We start from the raw sequence: 17694 nt of genomic DNA on the forward strand, positions 1-17694 counted from the left end.
CTCAGCCCATTGTGACGGCCGGGTTCTGGTTCCATGGCCACCACGGACTCCCCTCCTGGTGAGGCTGAGAACTCAAGATCCGAACCAAGGAGGAGGAGCGGCTCCCCAGATACGTGGGGCTGATGAGGTGGGGGAGAGGGAAGAGAGCCCCCTTCAGCCACCAGCAGTTTCCTGTAAAAAATGGCCAAAGGGAGACGCTTCAACCCACCTTCGGATAAGGACGGGCGATGGGTAAGCAAGGCGGAGGGCCCTCTTCCTGCCTCCTCAGCCAGGGGTGCTGCGGCTCAGCACTGAGTTAACCTCCCCTGCGGCTACTCCCTGGAGCCTGACAGGCCAGCCTCGGGGCCTCCTCTGTGCGATGGGCCCCAGCAGCTTGGGGAGATGAAGGAAGTCAGCGTGGAAACCTCAGCACTAGGCACCACGGTGTCCCGGGGGCAAGGCTGCGGCCTCTGCCTTCCCCACAGCCGCTGTCTCTCACCCCGAGCAACTGACAACGCAGGCCGCCCTGTGGGTCTCCCCACCGCGCGCGGCCTCTGCGGCCTGCAGACCCTGTCTCTTACTGACCGTACCCCGAGCTCCTCCAGCAGCGTCCGGCACACAGGATGCGCTTGACGAATACCTGTGGGGGGAGAGGACACAGGGCTAGAAGCAGAATCAAATTCCCGCCGCCTCAAAATCGGGCCGTGGCCCCCGATGACGAGACGGGCAGGGGCTGGCAACGCAGCGCTGCCCTTTGCATCACCTGGACACGCACCTCTGCAGCCTCACGCTCTTCCTCGGCCCCTCTCGAGCGTGCCTCAGAGCGGGGGACGGTCTCTATCCTGCTGCCCTCCAGGCACCGCTGCTCCACCCCAAGGGGAGCTCCCGTCTCCTCGCGGCCCAAGGGCTGTTGCGTCTCCGGCAGGATCTTGTCCATTCCTTGTTCCTCCATCCACCCGCAAAGGGTGGCCAAGATGTGCCCGCCGCCCCGACCCTGGGGAGACGAGCAAAGTGTGAGCTAGTGTGAGCTAGCGTCCCCGGGCGGGGGACTCAGAAAGGCTCAACACGCTGCTGTCTGGAAGGAAAAGGAAACGTGGAAAAAACATCTTGGAGAATTTAGGTCTGCAGGCACGAGAAAGTCAACCGCACCCCCCGGGCATGGCTGGCTGCGGTGCTGCCTACATCTGAGCTTATTGCCTGATCCCAGGAGCCTGACGGGCGAGGTGACAGGGCCGCGTGGGTCAGGAGGGATTCATGCCCCGCGGCCCAGCGTGAGGGGCGGGCACGCAGCACTCACATGTATGTCAGTGGACACGTCACACATCGGTGCCACTGACGTGTCACATGTTCACACCGTCTATGAAATATACGCTGACAACCTATGTATTGTTTGTGCGTCCCGCTTCATTCCACAAAGTTCTAAATGCAGTCACGTGTCCCTTTGTGGTGTCTGGTGCCGGTGGGCCACACCATGCTCGTGACATGGGTCCTGTGGGTGGGTGCCCACGGCCCCGGTGGGTATAGGCTGTAGCTTCTGCGTTGGCGTAATCACACTCTGTGACTTTCCCATGTTGACGAAATCACCTAAGGATGATTTTCCAGAACACATCTCGGTCGTTAAGTGGTGCATAACTGTGATGTGTGGAAAACAGCCACAGTATAATGGTAAAATAGAAATAAAAACATTCTAAGCCAGCTTAAATATACTTTGAAATCAGAGACTGAGATGGGGAAGCTGTACCACATAGATACACAGGCCATCTGGCCTCCATGGTAGTTATTTGGGCTTTGCGTTTTGGCTCTGAGTTTCCTGGCAGCCAAAGTAAAATAGGAAATGGTGTGAACTACATAATGCTAGTTGGTCGTGAAGAGAAAAACGTAAATTTCTCAGACTAAGTAGCTCTGTTTCTTTCTGTCACTTACAATATCAGTTAGGGTTGTGTTTGACTGAATATTCTAAGCTGACTACAGTGTCTTTACCAAATAGGGGCTTGTCTTCCTCGGGGAGCAATCCACCCAGAAGCAGGCTGCTGGGGCTGCTGGGGCTGCTGGGGCTGCTGGGGCTGCTGGGGCTGCTGGGGCTGCAGCCCGGGGAGCTGTCAGTCTGGTTCTCTCCTGCCACCTGTCTGTCATCTCAGCGCAGGGCTGTTCAACTCAGGGTGGGGCAGGGCAGGAAAGGTCAAAGCACAAAAAGAGAGAAAACACCCATCAGCTAAGTCTGCTCCTTTTTGTGGGAAAACCACAGCTTTCCCAAGCAGGATCCCTGCCCTGAAAACTTCCGCTTCCGTCGTCCATCTCATTGGGTCACATGGCCCCAGAGGAGTTTGGGGTGGTATTTTTCACCCCCCCCAATGCAACCCCAAATGCAGTCAGCATTCCCTCGGGAGGGAGGACGGACCTTTTTTCTGCAGTGATCCAGGAAGGTGCCCACGGTGCTCATCTCTCACTAAGGGGTCAAAGCAGAGGAAAAATAGTGCTGATCATGAAGTTTTCCAAAGTAACTTGCAGATGAGTTGGGAAAATTAAAGAAATTGTTGGCTTTGAGTCAGTGGCCGTTTGGGAGGACAGTAATTGCCACATTAGAGGTGACAGTCATTTTGCAGTTGACCTTGCAAGTTGTTATCTGGCTGTTGCTGGGCAGGAAAGGGTTTTTTTATACACACTGTCACCTTCCTATTGAATATTTCAGTCATTGAGAGATTGAATGCAGCAAAAATTTCACCGCCAACTAGTTAAAAAGCTATATTTCACGGTTACAATATCTAGCAGAAGGGTTTATTCCACAGCTATCATGCTATAGCCATTAAATGTATATTTTAAAGAGTGAAATTAAAATACTAGAGCCATTTTTATAGAGATTTAACCTACAGACGTGCAGAATACAGATTAACTCAAGTCAGTTGTCATCAGCTAGTGAGAGGCGTTACCATAACTTCCCTCCCCGGTCTCGTTTTCTGGAGTGTTCCTGTTAGGGGGAAATGATGTCCTGAGCTAATCCCATGCAGGCTTTGTGGACCCCACCCCCACTCCAGACTAAAGCCATCAGGACATTGGGAAAGACAAATCCCGTCACCACCAAAGGGAGGGTGGCTGGGACCTGAGGGTGGAGTTGGGCAGCCAGGTTGGATATAAAAACCAAACACGTGGGCCTTGGGCTCTCTGGCTCGCGATCGCTCGCCTCCTGGCTTCACCGCTCCTGGCTGGCGGCCAGCTCTGAGAGTGCCATTTTGGGATTCCTGATCGGCGGATCGGGTAGGACTCATTTAAAACTTTGTCTCCCACTTTTCTCCCTGAGCTGTACATTTCCTCATTTCCCCTTCCCTTGTAAATAAACCTTTTATTAACCTTTCGCGTGTGCCTGCGGTAGAGCATTGATAAGTCCTTTTAAGCATGCGGGTGAGGACCCACAGTCAGGCACCCCGTTTTGTATCGGGGCTGCTCTACACCATTCTGAGCACGAGTGTGGATAAGGTCAGGCTGGAGGAAGCGAGAGGGGAAGGGGCCCTTTTTATTATTGATATTTGCTATAGGAGTAATAGTTTAAAAACAACGAAAAATATAATGCAGAGTAAATTGAAATATGTAATTTGGCTTTGAAACTCTCTAGAGTATCTTGTTCAGTGGGAAAAGCCAGGGGTGATGCAGTGTGGACCATAGGGGCTAATTTTTGTAAAGTGACCCACGTCCCTCTGTGGGTACAGATGTTTGTACGAGGCCACAGAGTGTCCAGGTCTTGGCGACTATTGCCTCGGACAACACCACACTGACAAACGGGAGTCGTGGAGCAGGCTACGTAATGCAGGATGCTGCTGAAGAGCAAGATCCTGGTCCTTTTATTTACACACGTAATTGGTTGTAAGGAGATTAAAGAAAAGGGAAGGGTGTAGAAGATTAGGGATTGCGAGTCTGCCCTCCAGGCACTTCTAATTGATGATACACCCTAATCCCCAGCCATGGTTCTAATCTTATCAACAAGGCGCTCCACTGATCAGCTTCTGGGGTCCCTTGTCATACATCGGTCCTCGGCCCCCTGGGCATTCCCGGTCATACCTCGTGATGAATAAATCGGGAGTATGTGTTATGCATCATTCCTCAGCCTCCTGGGCGTTCTGGACATACCTCCTGATGCACATGTTATGCATTGGTCCTCAGCCCCCTGGGCATTCTGGACATGCCTTGTGATGCATGACCTTCCCAGTGTGATCCAGCTTTGTGCTCTTGTTTGATTTGAAGGGCTGAAGGATTGGGCTCCTGTTCCTAACTGGCCGGACCACTTTGACCTTGTTTAGGTGACAAAATGGCGGCCGAATAGGCTGCCTAGGAGTAGCAGACCCACAGGCGACATCATGTGTGTGGCAGCAGGGGCGGCAGGAGAGGGAAGGAGAAAGTCACTGAAAGTCACTGTGAAATCAGAGGGATCTTCAATGTGATCCTCTGTATGCAAAATCATGCACATGGGGGTGTATGTTTTTATGGGATGCACGACTATGGGGCCACAAAGAGTTAACAGAAAGGGCAAGTTTGAGGATTTTGGGGGGATGTTCTTTTTTTCCTTGTGTTTTTCATCGTTTGAACTGCTGAAAACCCTGAGTGTGTAGTACAACGCTAATCAGGAACAGAGTTACATTTGTTGTGGAGAGAAAAGACAACGTTAAACACATCATTAGCTAAGAAACTTTTCAACGATCTTGCCAAGAGTGTCTTCCTCTTGCCCCGAACACCTTCTCCTGGGGGAGCCTGCGGTCATTTCCTGTCTGTCATGGGGAGTCTGTGCCTGAGGGCATGAGGTGTGAGCTGGTTTCCCTGCCTTGATCCCCGTTTCTACACCTCCCCACGCCACCCCAACCTCCCCAGACAGCCATTCAAATGTGTCTGATGGAAGTTCCTTTACTGGGACCTGTTCTTGTAAGTTATGTCATGCTGCGTGTCCCGGATCGTTTATTTGCATCATGTTGGCTGGGGATCTCACGCTGTTTCTTTCCTTGTTCTGCTCTGCACCGAGTTTAGAATCTCTGTTCACTGCTGCACGGTCTAGACCTCTGTCTCATGGCTTGAGAATGCCCCAAGTCTATGACTTATTTAATGCAATCCCCACCCCTCTTTGTAATAGGGTAACATACGAAGGGCACCTTCAGTGTCAGGTGACTTTGATTCTGGCCACCTGGACGTGCAGCTCGACGATGACCCGAGGACAGCGGTGTTGGCCAATATCATGAACCAAGAGAGGAGGTCGAAGCCTGGCCTTGGGCCAGAGCGGCGGGTCAACAAAATGCAAGCTGACACAGAATGGTTGACCCTGGGAGCAGGTCTTTTCCTTTGAATCCCATCTACCCCACAGACTACATACAATTATCCCCATTGTATAGCTAAAGAACTTGGGGCTTCATGAGGTTCACCTAGCAGGAGAGGCTGCTGCTGTGACTCCCACAGAGCCCACCTCTGTGACTCCCCCCACACCCCAGTGCCATGGTCCCCTTTGTGGGGAGGAGCTGAGGTCTTGTCTTTTGGTCACATTGTAGTTTCTATTCATGTTCCTCTCCTAGAGAGCCCTACTTCAAAGCTTGGGGTGGTTTTTATTTATTTTTTTCCAAAAGATTTACTTATGCATACAAGAACTGGGGTACAGGCCAGAGATGTGGGGGGTGAGAGGATTCACCAGAGACAGAGTGGGGAACAGAACAGGTGGGTCTGCTGAAATGCACTGCTGAGGGGAGCAGTGGGGAGTCAGGAGAGGTCTGCTGTGCCATGTGGGTAGCTCCCTGGCCGGTGATCAAACTCATGTTGCAGAGGCTACAGATAGCTTCACAGTGCTGGGCTTAAACCCTTGCGCCACCAGGGAGGCCCGTTGGGGTGGTTTTTAAAAGGTGCTTAAACAGTGGCCATCAAGTCCATCCACACCCCCTTCCGGAGTGAAGGGCTCCTTCTCCCAGCGGCTGAGGGTGTGGCTCTTGGTGGTGCCATCCCATTGGGGTTCATTGGCTAAAGACAGCTGCCTCCCCAAGGTCACCCCCTCTTCCTGGGCACCTGCACCTTATGACTGCTCCAAAAGGGCACATGAAGGCCAGTCCCCTCACCCCATACCCAGTGCCCCTGAGAGGTGAGCTAAGGGCTGAGCTGGAGCCACTTCCCTCCACTCAGTCCTTCTCTTCCCTTCCCTTCCATGGGTTGACGGCAAGGACCCCCACCCCAAATAACCTTCCCCTCTTCTACCCGCCCCCCAAGTCCTCAGTGCAGAATCACCTGGGCCTGTCCCTCCTGGCCTTCCTGTGCTGTTGGCCCCACTCACACCTGCGGGAGCTTGGCTCTTCCTTCAAACTCCAGTGAGATCCGTGAGCTGCAGGGAGCCCCCAGACCAGATCTCAAATGACACAGCTCTGCCTCTCAGAACACATCAGCTCTTTCTCAGGGGGCCACACCCGCCCCACCAGGCTGCAGAGACAATGCCAGGCTCCAGCGCAGCAGGGTGGGCCTGTAACTGGAAACAACCAGCGAGGATGGCCTCGGGCCATTACAATATTTTTTGTCTTGGAAAGAATACTTGAAAATTACAAAAATCATGCCATTTCCATCGCATGCCAGGCGTGACCGCATTGCATTTTAATCGCTTTGCAAAGAAGCCCTGCTACTTGGAGCAGAGTCAGATGAGTCTGGTTCGAATCAAGGCGTGTGCTTTCTTCCAGTTCTCGCACATCGGACTAACGCAGAAGACACCAGAATCCATCACCAGTGCCACACTGAAAGAGCCCCGCAGCCCACATTTGTCTCAGCAGGTGGAGGGGAAGCTTCCTCCCATCTACAAGATACGGGAGAAGGTGAGTCCGCGGATCTGGCCAGGCCGCATCGTCCCTGCTCTCCAAGGGGCGGCACCTCGGACATGTCCTGCTTCTCAGCAACTGCTCCTTCACCATCCCTGTGCCCCTCAACACCAGGGGCACCCCTGTATCACACCCTGGCCACTGTGGTGCCCCAGAGGCTCTCTAGAACGCGCCACCTCCTGGCCCTAACAGTTGAGTTAGACTGTCTGCATATAAGCAGCAGAGCCTTGGCCAAGGCTCATAGCTCATTCGTGAGCACTGTCCACCCGGAAGGGACGAGCAGCCACAGAGACACAGAGGGTGGGGAGGAGAAGCTGGCAGTGACCTGACACCTTCACAAACCCCGTGCCCCTGGGGCCAGGCCTCTGGTCTTCCAGGACCCTCATTGGAAGAATCCTAGAAGTTGGCCTCAAAAGACTTCCAGCTTTCGGTTCCATGAACCTATAAACTTTCCCTTCCTTGCCTCCAAAGGTGTTTTGAAAGAGACTTGCTTCCTTCTGGTTTCCAGTAAGTTGACAAAAACGTGTCAAAGCCTGAAGCTGATGCGCACCCGACCTCCCCTCACCCAGCGCAGTCGGGCCATCGCTGGGGACGGGTCTACTTATTCCAGGCCGCCTTGCCTCCCTCATCCCCCTCCCACACTGACTGTGCCGGTTCTGAAACACGGGGTTCTCAGGTCACTCTTCTGCCCCCCCCCCACTCTCTTCCAGCAAGCCGTGAATAACAACTTCCCCTTCTCCGTACACGACAACCGGCACAGCTTCCAGGACTCTGGACACTACCTGGACATGGTGAGCACGTCCCTCCAATGACTGAGGGCTGGGCTGGGCGTCAGGGCTCTGCCATTGCAGACACTAGTGGAAACTCAAGGACTGAGCTCAACATTGGGACAAGGTGGAAGGTAAAGTCTCGTCACGTGTCATTAAGAAATTGCACGACATTCGCCACTTCCGTGCAGTTTTCAAAGTCGACCCCAGCTCCTGCTGCCAAGGTCTCCACGCCTCGTGGTCCCCGACGTGCCTCCCGAGACCTGTCCTCAGCTGGGAGCTTTCTGGGGAAGATCTGTCCTGGGAGAAGGGGGTGCCGAGGAATGTCTCTGGACAACAGAGCCAAGGCTTCTAGAAACAGGGCTCAAAGCAACCCCTAGAAGCAGAGTTGTCTCTTCTCTAGAGGGGCACGGTCTTCCCTGGAGAAAGGAAAGTCTCACAGCACTTGGTGCTGCGGTGGGAACAGTGCAAACCGCGTGTGTGACCTGAGATTTTCTAGTCGCCACCTTGTATAAGAAGGAGCAAGTGAAATTAATTTTAATAATTTGTTTCGTGGAACCCAATAATTCCCCAAAGTATCAACTCACCATGTAATCAATGTGAGAATTATGAGTGAGATCTCTTACATTTTAGCTTGCATGTATCTTACAGACCTCACAGACATCTTACTAGGTCTTCAGAGCTTTGTTCTTACAGTCCCTCTCAACTTGGAAGACCCACATTTCAAGGGCTCCACTGCACCTGTGGCTAGGGGTTCCCAAACAAGACAGGGCAGGGTTAACACATCTTAGGCAGATTTAATACATGGAAGTTCTCTGAGAGTCCTTACCAAACCTGAAAATCCATGATGATGATGATGATGATGATGATGACAGTAATGTTGATGACAATAATAATGTGATGGTGGTGATGATGATGGTGATAGATGCTATGATGATGGTGATGATGGTGGTGGTGATGATGACAGAGACATTGTGATGATGGTGGTGTGGTGATGGTGGTGGTGTGATGGTGGTGTGATGATAATGCTAATAATGGTGATGATAATGCTAATAATGGTCACCAGTTAGTCAGTCCTTGCCATGTATTAGCATTTCATATTATCTCATTTAATCCTCACAACCCTACTGGTTAATTACTCTTATTCTCAATTTAGAAATGAGGAAACTGAGAGCCAGTGAAGTCAGACAACTTGCCCAAAATTACTCATTCCCTGAAGGATACAATATCCAAGCTTAATTGGAGTGGTTTAACCTGAAAAATCTGGTTTGCCTCTGGCAGAATATTGAATACAGAACATTTTGCCACCTCTCTAAATGGAATTTTTAAAATGATACTAAATTACCAAAGCAACACATGATCTTTACATTTTTCAAATAATACAAAATTATATCAAATTAAAAAAATTTGCACCTTTATTTTCCCTACTCACAATCTCATGTTGGTGATTCATTAATCATCTGGTATGTAAAATTTGAGAATTTTTGCAATTCATGTGCAAACATACACACATAAGTGTTTATCTTGCTAATGATACAAACAAAATTTTATAACACATATATTTTACCAGAGTTATGCGAGTCTTGTAGAAAAACTTGGAAACTTTCCAACTCTCTCTACATTCTGGAATAGTTTACATAATGTGCAGATTTTCAACTTAATGAAGGTTAGGTAGAATTTGCTCATAAAATTATTTGGGTTCGATATCTTTTAAAATGAGCTGTTTTTTCCCCAATACCTTTTTAATTTCTCCCTCAGTTATTAATTTATTTTATGGATACATGGTGCCTAAAATTTATTTTGTAACTTTCAAATGTATTTGAATACACTTATTTCAAATGTATTGAATAGTCTTATCTTACAAGTGTTTATTTGAATACTATTCTTTTAACTTATTTCAGTTCGATATTTAGTACATATACTTGAAATTGTTTTGTTAATAAATTCATGGAAACTATGAATATTCCTTGCCTTACTGCTTTGGCTATATCCCAAAGATTTTTCTAGCAAGTTTTCATTATTATTTGCTTCCAAATAGTCCATGACTTAATTTTTAGCTTCTTTAAAGTAAAAAAAAATTTAGAAGAATGACTTGAATTGTCTTTAAGTTTGGGATTTTTAAAAGATCATCCCTTTCTTGCAAATATCTAGTTATAGGGCCTCTAATAAGCTTTATAGGAAATGATCCACTTCTACATTTTTAGTTATAAAGATTATCTTTGTTAGCTTATACATGATTAATTTTAACAAATGCTCCAAGGTGTTTAGAAAGAAAATATATTCCCTCTCTGTTGGTGATAAAGTTCTTTGTATTTATTAATTCTGGGCTGTAATTATATTATTCAAAACCTTTCTCCTTTTCTTAATTTTTGTCTTAATCCATCAATTTCTCTTTCTAAGATTATTTTTGAATTTCTCTCCTTTTTACATTAGTTTCATACCATGTCCTTATGCATAAAAATTCATGATTATTTTATTCTTTTAGTGGCTTTTGTTATTTATTAAGTGAAGAAACCCTCTTTAATGTGTGTCAGTACGTCCAGTGGTGAATTCTCTGACGTCAGCATGACCCCTATTTCTTTTTGCCAGTGTTTGTTCTTTATACTATGGTCCTTTCCTTTGTCTTTATACTTTTCAGTCTTTCTTTTGGGTTTGCTTTTATCATAAATAGAACTAACATTTTTTTTAATCCAGTTTCTTTTTACGAGCGTCTAGCCCATTCACACAGTTAGAATTTATGTTTTTTGGCTTTATTTCTGACATTTCATTTTCTGTTTATCATATTTGCATGTTGTTTGATGCCTCCCTGATTTTGCTAGATTGGATTTGCTCATTCTTTTATGCTGTTCTACTAGTGGTTACCTTCAGTATAAACGTTCACGAATCACATGAGCACTATTAATCTGTGAGTATAAAAATTAAGAGCTTCTCCCCAAGAATAAGGCAAGTCCTCCTGGGTGTCTTATCTCTCTCACTCCCTTTCCAGGGGTTCTCCTGTGGGGGGCCAGGCTGTGCTCTCCTGACACATGGGGGGCCATTCTCTCGGGACACAGTTAAGTGCCACCTCCCAAAGGTCACACCAGGGGCACTGACTGCTCCAGTCAAGTTGAAAGTCTGGAATTGGGCCTCCCCGGTGGCGCAGCGGTTGAGCAGCGGGCTGCGAAGCTGCCCGCAGCCTCTGCAGCGCCGGTTCAATCCCCAGCCGCTGGGTGAGGGTCCCACATGGCGCGCAGACCTCTCCTGCCGCCCGCTGCTCCCCTCAGCAGTGTACTTCGATCCTTCTGCCTGCTCTGCTCCCGGCTCTGGCTCTGGTGAATTCTCTCACCCTCCCGCGCTTCTGACTGTACCCAGTGCTTGTATAAATAAATTAATAAATCTTAAAAAAAAAAAAATAAATAAATGTTTAAAAAAAAAAAAAAAAAAGAAAGTCTGGAATTTCTGCTCCAGCCTGGCTTCCTCCCTCCTACCTGCTCTTCTCCCCTCCCACCCTCTCTTGCTCCTCCCTCCCTCCTCCCCTACTTTCCTTCCTTTTTGTGAATTCATAAAATATCAATATATTTCATAGTCACATTATCAGCAAGTATTTAGGCTGAAATACAAACCCTACTTGTTGCTTTACTTGTTACTTCCCTCGTAGTAGTTCTTTTTCCCTGTCCCTTGTCTCTTCCTTTTGTTTGCTTTTCATTGTTTCCCCAGGTTTCCTTGAGTCTTTTGGGGGAAGGAGCTTGGGCCAGGGACCCCTCTGAGTCATTCTGTCTCTTTCCTCCTGCTCGGGCTCCAGGGTAATCTGTGTGACGAGCTGGGTCACCCGGAGCCCGGCCCTGTCCCCTTATTAAGCGCCCCTCGAAGGCCTGATCTGAGCGTGACTCCTGCTGCTGCTCTGAACGATGCCTATGAAAAGACAAGCTCACTTTATTAATGTCTGTGCAACGAGTGTCTATTCCCTTCCTGTCTTTTGCTTGAACGGATGGTTTTCTTTTTTCACTTCTTACCTAGTCAGGCCAGAATCGGAAGCATAAAACAGAACACACAGCAATCCCCAGGCTCACATGGAAGGGCTGAGAGTCAGGGAGGAAGCCTGGGGGCAGAGACCCAAGGGGCTGCCTCCTCCATGGGAACCCTCTGGGAAGGGATGAACTTCTTCACAGTAAGGAACATCCATCCCGTGCTGGGGACGTGGCCAGTGGGGCAGCCCAGGAGCCACTTGGATGCACAGAGCATCCTGGGGTGCCTGGGAGTCCAGGTTGATAATCGCCTGTGGTCTTTCTGGTTCTGGTCCAGTCCCCTCGGTGGAGAGGTGGCCTCGAGGACAAAGACCAGACCCCAGCAGGATGACACGTTGGATCCGAAGGGCTGTTGAAGGGAGTTTCTGGGCATGGCTGTCTCGTGTGTTTAAGAACAAACAGTCAAGTAACTGGTTTTAATAAAGAGCTTGAGCTCTGTGACCCTGAATATTTTCCTTTTAATCTTCCTGCAATTCTTCCCCAGGGCTTGGGGCGTAAGAAGATCCCCCCAGAAAAAAGGCAACATGTCTCAAGAAATTTCAATCTTTGGGCGTGTGACTATGTTCCATCTCATCTGGACGGCTTATCAAATAACCAAATATCGTATGTCAGTCAGAAAGCTGCGGAGGTCCCACTCTTCAGACGCTTTCCAAGACACCATAATGAGATCTGGAGCACTTTTAAATGTATCCCTGAGAGAAGCCACAAAGAGATTTTGAAAAATGGTCCAAAAGTCAGGTTTGCTGTTGACAAAAATGTCGTTTTTCCAAGTGAGCCCTAGTCCTTCCAGAAGATTCTTCATGAGTTTTGTGATGTTGCTGTTTCATCGGACTTTCTAAAACCGTGTACTTTCTCATCCAGCATTATCCTTTGACATAAGATTTGTTCAGAACAAGAGACTTTACAAACCTTAACATGGGGTTAAGTTTTCTTGTAGTGATAATATAGATGCTAAAAAAAAAAGCCTGTATATTGAGAAATGAGAAATAGACTGCATTACCATTCTCTACCTTTAAAACAGTTTCATGATTTTCAGTAAGTTTGAAAACATTCACATTCTTATCAAATAAAGATGCATTATCTCTAGGGTCCATTTTCATTTTGGAATGTCAAGCAATACTGAGCAAGCAGGCCTTGATTTTACCACCTCTCTGATCCTTGTCCTGAGCCTCAGAAAGGAGCTAACCAGGTGTTTTCATTCTGTGGATTCGCAATTGTGTGGACGAGCATAAACACAAACACTTTGAACACAACCTGAGATGCTCAGTCTGAATCCCTGTCACACTTCGTGTTCTCTGCCACCTCCCAGCGACCGAACCTGTTTAAGTGATCACAGAATTGGATCTGATGCACCCAGGACACTCTCCATAGCTTTCTTTTGCCAAATTAACAAAAAACATTTATTGCTTACAGTTCTGGGGGCTCAGGAGGCCAAGGGCCTGACGGGAGGGCACAATCCACATCTTAAGCAATTGATTTGGAAGTTGAATTACATCTGGAAGCCACCTGGCCGTGATAGTCATGGCAGTGGTGTTGCGTTATGTTCACAGATTCTGCCCATTTATAAGAGTGAACACCATGGGGTCGCCTTAGAATTCTGCCCACCACCAACATCCCAGTCAGGACACTGACATCAGTACAACTCACTGACTTTATCAGATGCTGCCTGTTTTACATGCCTGCGTGCGTGCGTGCGTGCGTGCGTGCGTGCGTGTGTGTGTGTGTGTGTATCTATGTTTGGAGTCCCTTACTGGCTATAACATCATACATAGACCATCTCAGATTGGTTAGGCAAGCCTGATATTACAAGATATGCACACTTGGGAATGGGGTGGGTTATTTCACTTTGAAGATCTTTCTCTTTTGCTCTTCATTTTATGGTCTAGCAGGGATTTTTCACTACAGAAAAATTTTCTGCAATTATGTCGTTGATTATTTTATCTTTTCCATGTTCTCCTTTTCTTCTAGAATGCTTTGTAGGTGGATACTGAAATATTTGCAACTAATCCTTTATATTCTCTTCCTGCTTTCCTGTTTGCACTGGTAACTGGGAGAAACCTTAAGCTTCCAGTTCACAAACTGGCTTTTCTATGATCCATTCTGCTACTAAATCAATATACCTGGCCTTCCTGTAACCAAACATTTAAATTTCCTACGTGTCTATTGGGCTCTCATTTATGCAATGTTTAATTCTGTCTGATAATAATTTTACTGATTTCAACATCCTGTTATTTTTCTCCATTCTCTGTGTTTTCTCAGGCACTGCTAAGTCTGTCTGTCTTCCCAGCATAGTGCAAACATTTGCTGATTCTCGGTTTCAGGCTCATGTTGGGCTTTAAGGATCCTTGTGACAAGGAATGAAAGCACATGGACGTCTGGGTGACCAACTTGGCGTCGGAGGCACTGAAATTCAGGCCGGGGCACGTCCAGACATCCACCCACCGGACGCCTTCCCCTCTGGGAAGACACCCAGCTGCCGCGCCGGCCCAAGACTGAACGTGACCCCATCACCGCAACTCTCACTTTTCACCGACTTCATACTGACTCTTTCTTGGCTGGTGGGAATTGACTGGTGCGTGGGAGCAGGGGGACGACCCCCCTGTCTGGGCACACACCAAGCGCCTCCTGCACTGTGTCCTGGGCTCAGCACTGAAGCCCTCAGGAAGCACCTATTTTTTTAAATCAGGTTTCCACTTCCAGCTCTCACTTGTTAGCTCACCCGTGAGCAGAGCGTGTGTCCTCACACTGTCCACATGAGGCCAGTGAGAGGCAGGCGCCCTGGATGGGGCCCCCGGCTGGCTTCTGGGAAGGGATCCCCATCGGGCCACGCTGCCGTCTGCCTGACCCGCCTGTTACAATGGTCCAGTTCCCCGCTTGGCACAGACAATGCGAGGAGGACCAATGCTGGCAGGGGGTTATATATAACCCCACTGAGCGCCAGGGCCTGCTTCTTCCCAAATCCATGGCCAAATCCGCTGGCACCCCGCAGCAGCCACCATGTTTGCAGCCTGGCGGCCAGCTCCTAAAAACTCAGGCCCACATGTCAGACAGAGAAAGTAACCCAGAAGCAAACAGATGGGGGAGCAACCCTATTAAATTCCAGCAGACACAGCTGCCTCCTAGAGACGGCTCTGGAGGCCTGCTCTGGGGTTGCAAAGACAGGGGAGGGTTAGAAGGGCAGTCGTAACCCCAAGGCCACAGCTTCCTCCTCAAGGGACACAGAAGATAGAGTAGAAGAAGAAACAACTCAGCATGTAAGTCACCACTATTAGAGCCACCTCTGCCAGCCACCCCAAGTGTCTCCCACATTTCAGGAGATACAGACTCTCAAGCAGGGAAACCAGGTCTCTGCACCTGCCGGTCACGTCTCCCCCAGATGGGTTCCCTGCTCCCACCTAGGGACCTGAGGGTCCTGACAGGGATTCAGTGGAGGGTAGGCTCAGCCCTTGTCCTCCCCAATTTGTGGGGTGTATTTTCAAACCCTTAAAAGTTGGCTTTGATTCTGTAGTATTTGCTTTCATGTCCGAGTAATTGTGTGAATAATGGTTTCCTACCTTGGGGACCACAGCATGGCCAGCACCCAAATAGCCCAGCCCCTTTGTGTTGGTTTTAAAGTCACAGCCTGTCCCAGTGTCGGGGTGCGGGCTCACCCTTCAGTTCCCTCAGAAGCCAGCGTTGAGAACCTTCAGTTCTTAGGAGAAAAATAAGAAAGGGCTGTGGAGTCATAGTAAACCTCCTCACACCTTTACACGTTGCTTTCAAATTCACTTAAATAAATTGGAAACAATGACACACTAGAATGAAGACATTATCGTGACACCCCACACACCTTAAGTCGTCTACACGGCGGCTCCTGTTCTGCGTCCTTTGTGGAGGGAAACTGGGCGCTGCCTGCCGCCCCTTCTGCAGGCGGCTCTGCACACTCCAGCTGGTTTGCACAGCATGCTCCCCCGCAGCCCGCAGGACCCCGCGCTGCTGCTAAGGCTGTTCCATGGGTCGAGACACTCGAAGGAATTAAACCCTTGAAAATCTTTGTGGAACCCCACTGTGCTTAAGTTTCCAGCCCCATCTCCTCAGGCCTCGTGGCTGGCTCTGCCTGCCCCTCAGAGCGCCCTGCAGGAAGGCTGGCCTGTCTCCCTCACCAGGCGCCTCCTGCCGCTTGCTCGCCCCTCCCAGGGTGCCCTGGCAAACCCCTTCTGCTGCCTTTCTCCCCCTAACACCAACAGTCTACAACAAAAGTGACCCCCAATTCAGTTCACTAGAGTTGAAATTTTAAAAATTGCCAAAGAGGTTCATAGCGCTGAGGAGTTAGGTGAACGAGGGATGTGGGGCTGGGGGAGGATCAGCCTCTCCTCTTGGGGTTAAAGATTGGGGGGTATGCTGACCACCCATAGAAACACACATCAGGTCACCGGCCGCAAAGCAGTCTTTCTTCACGTAATCACTTTCTACTTGAAAAGCAACACTGTCCAATGACCTCATAGAAGAAAATGGAGGCGCTGGCCCCGGAGGCCCCAGGGTGACGCCCACGTCCAACCCCCACTTTACCAAGACACTAGTCTTCCATAACGTGGCTCGGTGTCGATGACCTGGCATCACCAGTTCTTTGTTTTAGTGTGTTTGAAGCAAAGAATAAACATCCAGTTAAAGAAGCCCCAACGTACTAATCAATTCTTTGCAGGTGTTCATAGATTTCTCCTGTTTTAATGAATTAGATTTGGCCGGGTGCCATCCTAGAAATGACTGAGACACTAAAAGAACAGCTGATGGTAGTAATGATGTTTCCAGGGGTGCTGCCTTTCTAGAACAATCTCAGGGACCCACTGTGAGCGGCATAGGCATGCACACAACAAGTGTCTGATTTATACTCGGATCCCGAGGCCCTGCAAAGAGCAGAGGGAAGGTTTCCAGATAAAACCAGCTCCTCTGTGCTATTTCAGGCAGAGAAGCATGTTCTCGTCGGGTCTGCTTTGACGTTCATGACTAATTCAGAGATTGCCTCGTGCCTTCTTGTTTTGTGCATGTTGTGCCCTCTGGTCTCAGACGTGGTGGCCGCGTGTGTCCCCTGACCAGCCGTTGTGGGAACAGCCTCCACTTGGCGGGTGAGTGGTGAGTTGCACCTCCAGTCTGCGCCCAGGGCCCGCACCACTGCCCCCCGGTCAGGGGAAAGGGACATGTCCCCCAGTTTAACAATTTTTTAACCTGCAGAATTGGTTCGGTATTGAGGACTGCTGGGGTGGGGGGACTGGGTGTGGGGCCGATGGACTTGAGCACATCAGCTAAGTATAGGTTTCCCATACGTTCTGCTGAGTCAGGGGAGAATCCTGCTGTTAGACTCACACCCCAAGAACCACAAAACAAGCAGGAAGAGTCAATTTCCTCCCCCAGGCGCTTTGCTGCACCCACAGTCTAGGGTCCTGGTGCGGTGTCCCAAGCCACGCCTGGGGGAGACCCCGGAAGCTGGGCTGGGCTAGGGCTTGGGGCGGGGCCGTCCCGCTTTTCTCAGGGCAGGGTGGCCAGCACCTCCCAGGCAGGCACTGCTGGATCCCCGCCCCGCACTGAGGGTGGGGAGAGCTGCAGAAGTGTGAGCGCGAGCGCTGCCTTGTGAGTATCTATCAAAACAAGCGAAAACGTCTCTTTAACACACAGTATTTAAGCAAACACGCCGTGGATATACCAAAATAATACCCCCAAGCATTAGACAACAAATCAACCCCTGTCAGAGCCTGACTCACCGAATAAATGGGGTGAATAAAACTAGCTCACGCACTCCACCGAGGCCCTGAAGCCGCCATGTGCTGTGGGCAGGGTGTGGCTTCCGTGCAGAAGAGCCAGGATAGGCCCAAGTGCTTTATCGCCCCTCCCAGTTGGAATCAAACAGGTCTGCAAGCTCCCCAACAGGGTGATACCCCCACAAGAGCACAAGCCCCATCTTCCCCCGGCTTCCCCTCTGGCTGCCTAGTTAGGAGCGAGCATCTAAGGGCCGTTAGCTCCATGCCACCCGGCGCCGTCCGGCTGCAGTTTATAGAGGACGATCCCAGCTCCAGCAGAAGAGCCACTCTGCTCAGCACCACGTCCCAAACAGCCACTCACAGGGTGAAGTGGCCGTCGTGGTCGGCAGCCTTCTCT

The 17694-nt window shown here is 49.5% G+C and overlaps 1 protein-coding gene across 1 annotated transcript; it reads left to right on the forward strand.

Moving 5' to 3' along the window:
* Window positions 1–22: 22 nt before the first annotated feature.
* On the forward strand, window positions 23–12694 carry TEX36 (testis expressed 36). The gene is made up of 4 exons (XM_037496791.2): window positions 23–231; window positions 6660–6791; window positions 7505–7585; window positions 12050–12694. Exons 1-4 carry the CDS (start codon window positions 181–183, stop codon window positions 12344–12346), a joined length of 561 nt encoding a protein of 186 aa, XP_037352688.1. The 5' UTR covers window positions 23–180; the 3' UTR covers window positions 12347–12694.
* Window positions 12695–17694: the final 5000 nt, after the last annotated feature.

Source organism: Talpa occidentalis, unplaced genomic scaffold, assembly GCF_014898055.3.
Source record: "Talpa occidentalis isolate TD23 unplaced genomic scaffold, MPIMG_talOcc4v2.1 talOcc4.8, whole genome shotgun sequence".
Lineage (NCBI taxonomy): Eukaryota > Metazoa > Chordata > Mammalia > Eulipotyphla > Talpidae > Talpa > Talpa occidentalis.